Source organism: Lupinus angustifolius, chromosome LG10 (genome assembly GCF_001865875.1).
Source record: "Lupinus angustifolius cultivar Tanjil chromosome LG10, LupAngTanjil_v1.0, whole genome shotgun sequence".
Classification (NCBI taxonomy): Eukaryota; Viridiplantae; Streptophyta; class Magnoliopsida; order Fabales; family Fabaceae; genus Lupinus; species Lupinus angustifolius.
In genome coordinates, this window is record NC_032018.1 from 6,693,173 (window position 1) to 6,699,294 (window position 6,122).

At 31.8% G+C, this 6,122-nt stretch overlaps 1 protein-coding gene across 1 annotated transcript; it reads right to left on the minus strand.

Annotated features, from left to right (window-relative positions):
• LOC109357988 (FRIGIDA-like protein 3) lies at positions 326-3,039 on the minus strand. The gene is made up of 5 exons (XM_019602056.1): positions 3,036-3,039; positions 2,310-2,414; positions 1,183-1,668; positions 784-956; positions 326-712 (listed from the first exon to the last, which is right to left on the minus strand). Exons 1-5 carry the CDS (start codon positions 3,037-3,039, stop codon positions 524-526), a joined length of 957 nt encoding a protein of 318 aa, XP_019457601.1. The 3' UTR covers positions 326-523.

Sequence of the window (6,122 nt, forward strand, 5' to 3'; positions counted from 1 at the left end):
TCCCTGGCTTCAAGAAGGTGTCATAATCTGAATGCTTGGAATGAAAAAGGATCATGAAATCTCAATTGTTTCCTGCGTAATGGATGGGTTAAACCAGGGGATGGTGTGATTGGTTAAACTCATTAGAACTTTTGTATTTGGTTTTCCTAACCTTTGGTAATTTGAATAGAAAGATTAACAGCATTAGATGTGGTATGGAGTAAAAGTGAATAAAAATGTTTTATCTCTTTGAATAAATTGATCCTAGTGGGTAATGTGTGGCAAGTACTACAAATATCATTAGTTAATATATAAAACATTTAAAGATATCCAACTTAAGCCAAGAATAAGAAGGGAAAGAAAGAATAAAAAAGGAGTAGAAATAGATATGACCCTATTAATTTTATCTTTATCTTTCATTCATGTCACACACAAAGAGTTAGTACTACCATGTCAAAGTTAATCTCCACATTAAATATGTACCTAATCACTTACCCCAAAAAGAAAATGAAACACAACAACTAGTTTTCATTAGCACATTTATTTAGTGAAGGTTGCTGCGCTTTTGGAGGCAGGCCCTTGTGACAGTATAAACACTTCTATTTGCCTCAGCGTGTAGCTTAATGATGCGATCCTGAATCTCCTTCTTCAGATCTTGAGGTTCTATATTGTTATCTAAAATGCATTGCAGAACAGCATCCAAGCTAGCATTTTCTTGATCTATGGCCTTGACCTGCATAAAAACACGGAACTATATGAAGATCCATAATATAATGAAGTAGAATTTGAGTAGAAAAAAAGAACCTTAAGTTCAAGAGACTTTGCTTCCTTGCAACTTCTCTCACAAACCATTCTTGAATTCCACAGATATTGTCGCAAGAGATCAACTGGTCGATTCTTCTCAACCAAATTGTATGCACAAATGAATCCAACAGCTTCAATATGCTTCTGCTTCTTAATAAGGTTCTGAACAAAATCTGACACACAAGGAAATTTCAGTTCAACAAAGCAAACCAGAAAAGAAGAAATACAGCCCAAAAATCAGTTATAGTTAACATATAAGTGAATGGCAGTGAAAATATCTACAAATATGATTAACATATGATGTAACCTACTCTTTAAGTGAGATGAAATATGAAACAATGTATGACACCTCTATATTGGAGAAAGTCACAGAGATGAGACAAATTTGAATTAACATACCCGAGACTTTATCTGCAAAACCAAGTGTCCGAAACAACTCTAAAGCTTGCTTGTGTTGAGCAGCAATTTCGAAAAGCTTTAAAACTTTATCTTCATTAAAATCAGAAGCTAATCCATAAATTGACAAAGGCAATAGAAAACTCAGCACCAACAAAGAATTATCAGTGCTTGATCTAATGTCAGCTTCCAAATCACGGGCAAGCTTCATTGCCTCATCTCTTACACGAGGCTTGATCTGTGGTGAGAGTCTCATTAGCTGCTCAAGCAGAATGATTTGCACACTAGCAATTGTTAAGCCATTGCATCCCTTCTCGCGCCATGGAGATATCGGATTCCGGATTATGTCCAAAACAAGTTGTGCAGGATCTGATGATGTTTTCAGATAAACCAAAACATCATTACTGGCAAGCAACTCAGCTTCATTTGTCTGCACATTTGAGAGCAACTGCAGAGTTCTTCCGTCAGTGATGGGACTTAATTCTTGATCTGCATAAGATGTAACTATATATTGATCTAGCTGATACTTAAGCTGCTTCATTTTAATAAAAGCATCACAAAATCAAAGTTATAATAGGAATTTAGAAATCCAAAGAATGTAATAGGAAATAATGTAAAAGCTCCCCAATATTGAAATGCAAGGGTGGCAAAAACAATGCTATTTCAATATCATTGTAGCCCAATAACTGAATCACTGGAATTTGTATAAGATCAACAAGGCAAGAACAGATAGAAGAAGGACTAATAAGACTATGAAATATTGAACGATACGGTAACTCATAAGCCTTGTACCATTTGGATTATACATCAAAATTGAAACTGCATCGCGGTGCCACAATATTAAACCACTTAGCCATGGACATAATGCAAGTGTTTTTTGCATTAAAGACATTCCAGAAGTGTTTAAAAAAGTAAAAAGGAACTTTTTTACTCCTAATCAGTTTCGCTATTTATGTATATATAAGAAAACTATGGAAAGCTTTCAATTAGATCAAGACATTCAGCATTAATCTGATTAAAGAGATTTTTAATAAAATAGACAGATCAAGTGAATAAAAATATCAACATCATTAAGAGGAACAGTTGTGGTTAAGTTATTCCAACAAACTAGATAAACAATAATATCTTACCTGGTACTTTTTCGTCTTCAACTAGTTGTATTAATGATGCTTCATATTTTGAGCCAAGATCCTTCACTCGCCCTTCACTAGTGGTTGGGTCTCGATGTGGTCTTACTTGTCAAGGAACACTTACTGCAACACTTCCACCTAGTTTTAGGCAGAGGCAGAATTTCGAAAAAAGTTTTCTAGGTAACTTGAATGGCTAGAATTTGGTCCCTTTCTAATTAGTCATGATTTTGAATAACAAGGAAGGATGTTTGGTGGGCAGCACATCTTGTTCCACACTTTTTGTATATTTCATGTATTATTATCTCTTATTGTTTGAAAAAAACTATTAAGTTACAATTATAATTATTAAATATTTTCTTGGTCGATTATATCTCCTGACACATTGATTGAATAGTACAAAGGAGTATGACTGCAAATGTGTACTATGTTTGGAGGAGCTAGTAAACGACATTAAATTCCATTCTTGGATCTTCATTAGAGGAAGAAATAAGTCCGTCAATATGTCTTGGTTCCAATGAATTTTTAATCTGATCAAGTTTTAAATGTTATTTTCCTAGTTTTGGTTTTGTTCTATCTTGGATTTCATGGGATGGGCTTAGGGATAATAAAAAACCTGTTCCTGTTAATAAAATCCGTACGACATGGGTACTGGTTATAAATGGGTACCCGCAAGTTTTAAAAACGAGTTTTTAAAAATACTCATAGTACATATGAGTATTGTAGTACTCATGTTCACGAATACCTTTTATTTATGTAATTTCTATATTACCTTTAATCAAAATGAGAAGTACATTATCCTAACTTTCATTGCACTATATACATGTTTTTCTTTTACTTTGTTTATATCTTTTACTAAATTTTATGGTGAAACACTTACAAATATCATTACATGTGTAGAAACACACATGTCTAGAAAAATATATATTATTTGTTAAGGAAATAGGAACAACAAATCACAAAAATAGAAAACTCTACTAAATTTAGCATTTTTGTAGTGTTCAATCAAAAGATACAAAAATAATTAAGTTTCATCTCATTCGAAACATAATAAAAGTATGAAGTTAGAAATTCATTAATAACGTAGGAAATCTGCAGGTCGCGTTGTATCTGCGAAAAACCTGCACGCGGGTACATATACAGGTATGAGCGGGGTGAATATTGATCTTATATTTCAAAACGGGTAAGCGGGTACTATTTCTTTTATTTAGTTCAGTTGTATTTTTTTTTCTTTTTTCATTAATAAAGTTTTACATAATAAAAAATACTAATACATAAGCTATGCTTTGTCAATGCACTGAATATCTACTAGAAATGCCTAACAGTTCCAATGGTAAAAATGATGGAATATGAATGGAGCATGAAAATGAAGAGAAAGAGAAATAGAGGTACCTTGAAACTAAGTTATATTTTTCAAAGTACAAGGAAGGGGAAAAGGGAAAGGCTTAACACTTCTCTTCTCAAACTGTTCAAGGTGGCACTTGTAATGACATAAAAACCTGATTATATCTACTTAGTTTTGAATTCAAATATAATGTTGTGAAGGAATAAATATGTAGCATGAAATGAAAAAGAAGGGGGCAAAGGTGGTAAAAACAAGTGAAGAGGAGGAAGGTGGAAAGAAAGAAATTTTACAAGTCTCACGAACAAATATATGATAGCTTATATCAATAAAAATATAGGAAAATTTACGTGGATAGTGTAGTTTGATTACACTATCACATGTTTGGTATATGTTTCAAAATATTTACGGAACTAGTGTATTTTTTAGGGAAGTCGTGGATGAGATCCACGATTTTGGGGAAAATCGTGGATGGGATCCACGAGTTTGGGGAAAGTCGTGGATGGGATCCACGACTTTGGGGAAGTCGTGGATCACATCCACGACTTTGGGGAAGTCGTGGATCACATCCACGACTTTTTGACATATTCTCTCTCCATGGAAGTCGTGTACCATATATACGACTTCCATTGTATATTAATAATAAAAAACTGTAGTATAATGGTTTTTGGTTTTTATGGGAACCTAGAGGTCTATGGTTCAACACCCACATAAAAACCAAAAACCACTAGGCTACAGAGTTTTTTATTATTAATATACAATGGAAGTCGTATATATGGTACACGTCTCCCATGGAGCCCCAAAGTCGTGGATCCCATCCACGACTTCCCTAAAAATACACTACTTCCGTAAATATTTTGAAACATATACCAAACGTGTGATAATGTAGTCAAACTATACTATCCACGTAAATTTTCCAAAAATATATTATGTCAATTAAAAATTTCAAATATTTATTATTATTATTTTTTATTTGGTAGATTTTTATTCATTATTTTTGTGAAACAAAAAAGAGAATAGATGTACTAAGAAGATGCCAGCTGGTGTGGCATGTTTGGGAGTGGTTTGGAGAGAAAGAAGTTGTTTCTTTGCTTAATAAGTTAAGGGATGTAAAGGCTAGAGGATTTTTGATGTGACTAACTAGTAACTAGAAACTGTCATTAAAAAAAACTAGTAACTAGAAATAGAAAAAAGAATAAATGCATGAGATGGACCTGGCCTATAAAGATTATATGGCAAGTTTACTTTATAGGTGTATAGTTTTCGTGTATATTTTAAATTAATTATTAAATTAGTGTCGTTGTCAATTGGGGTGACAATTTATAGGGAACTTGGCAATGAGCCAATGAGGTTGCCTGAGTTTTATATTTTTTTCTTCTACCTGCACCAAACTAATCACTAGTTGTGTAGATTTTAGGAAATATTAACTTTTTTAAAACCTCCATTCAATAAGTGATATAAAATCCAATTTAGACTCCAAGTTTAAGGGTAAAAACCATCTCCCTCTATTGGTCTTGCATAAACACGTAACTTGTTTCATGTTGGTTGGTTTAAGATTTATAAAAGAGTCCGACTCTATTGAAGAAAAGGTAAAAAACAGAATGAAATGACAATTATATTTTTCTATTTATATTTGAAATGATTTTTTTTTAAAATCAGTGTAAAATAGTATTTATCTCTTTAATAATTGAAATAATCTCTACTCTTTATAAAACACCAAAAAATGGAGAATAAATCCTCTCTAGTAATGAGAAGACAATTTATCATTTTGTATTTGCACAAAATGATAAAAGTGACATTGTATTATATTTTAAGGATGAATGTGTCACATCGTATTATTTTTTCTTTATTGTTGATGTTTGATGTTGTCCGTAAAATTTTGTGATAATAAAATATTCATTGTTAATTGTTTAGTTATATATAATAATATTTTAAATTTATAATATAAAATTATTAAATAATATTATTTAATACTATGAATTTTTTAATATAAATCGATTGGTCCAAGTAATAATTGACTAGTTCTTTGATCAGAGCATCTTCAATTGTCACTTTATATAGAATAACAACATTCTTAGACTTGTTTGTCACTCAAGGGAATAATAATTTATGCCTAAATTTCAACCATTTCATAAATAAGAATGGTTCATAACTTTGCTTCATCCATTAAAAATAACAGAAAAAAATGTTTGATGAGAGAGTTTAATGTGAACTATAATTATGGGGTAGATGTCCGAAGTTAATTTAAAGTTGCTTTGAATAAATTTTGATTTGAATTTCTTAACTTGTAAAAAGTGAAACCATTTAAGAACAAAAATAGTGCTCACAGGTAAGATGCTAGTATCATGTGCAGATTTGACATGAACCAATAAACAGTTAGTAATAATGGAATGCAAATTTCCAAATATGTGCATTAGCTCTGCTACACATTTCTGGTGCTTACCCCTTTCTCAAAGATTAATTTTCCATTTAGT

Bases quoted from the DNA above. Each gene is read 5' to 3' on its own strand.
- LOC109357988 (XM_019602056.1), bottom strand. The intron at 1,669-2,309 runs GTAAGATATTAT...CATCTTATGCAG, and splicing joins TGAAGACGAAAAAGTACCAG to ATCAAGAATTAAGTCCCATC. The intron at 957-1,182 runs GTATGTTAATTC...CTTGTGTGTCAG, and splicing joins TTTTGCAGATAAAGTCTCGG to ATTTTGTTCAGAACCTTATT.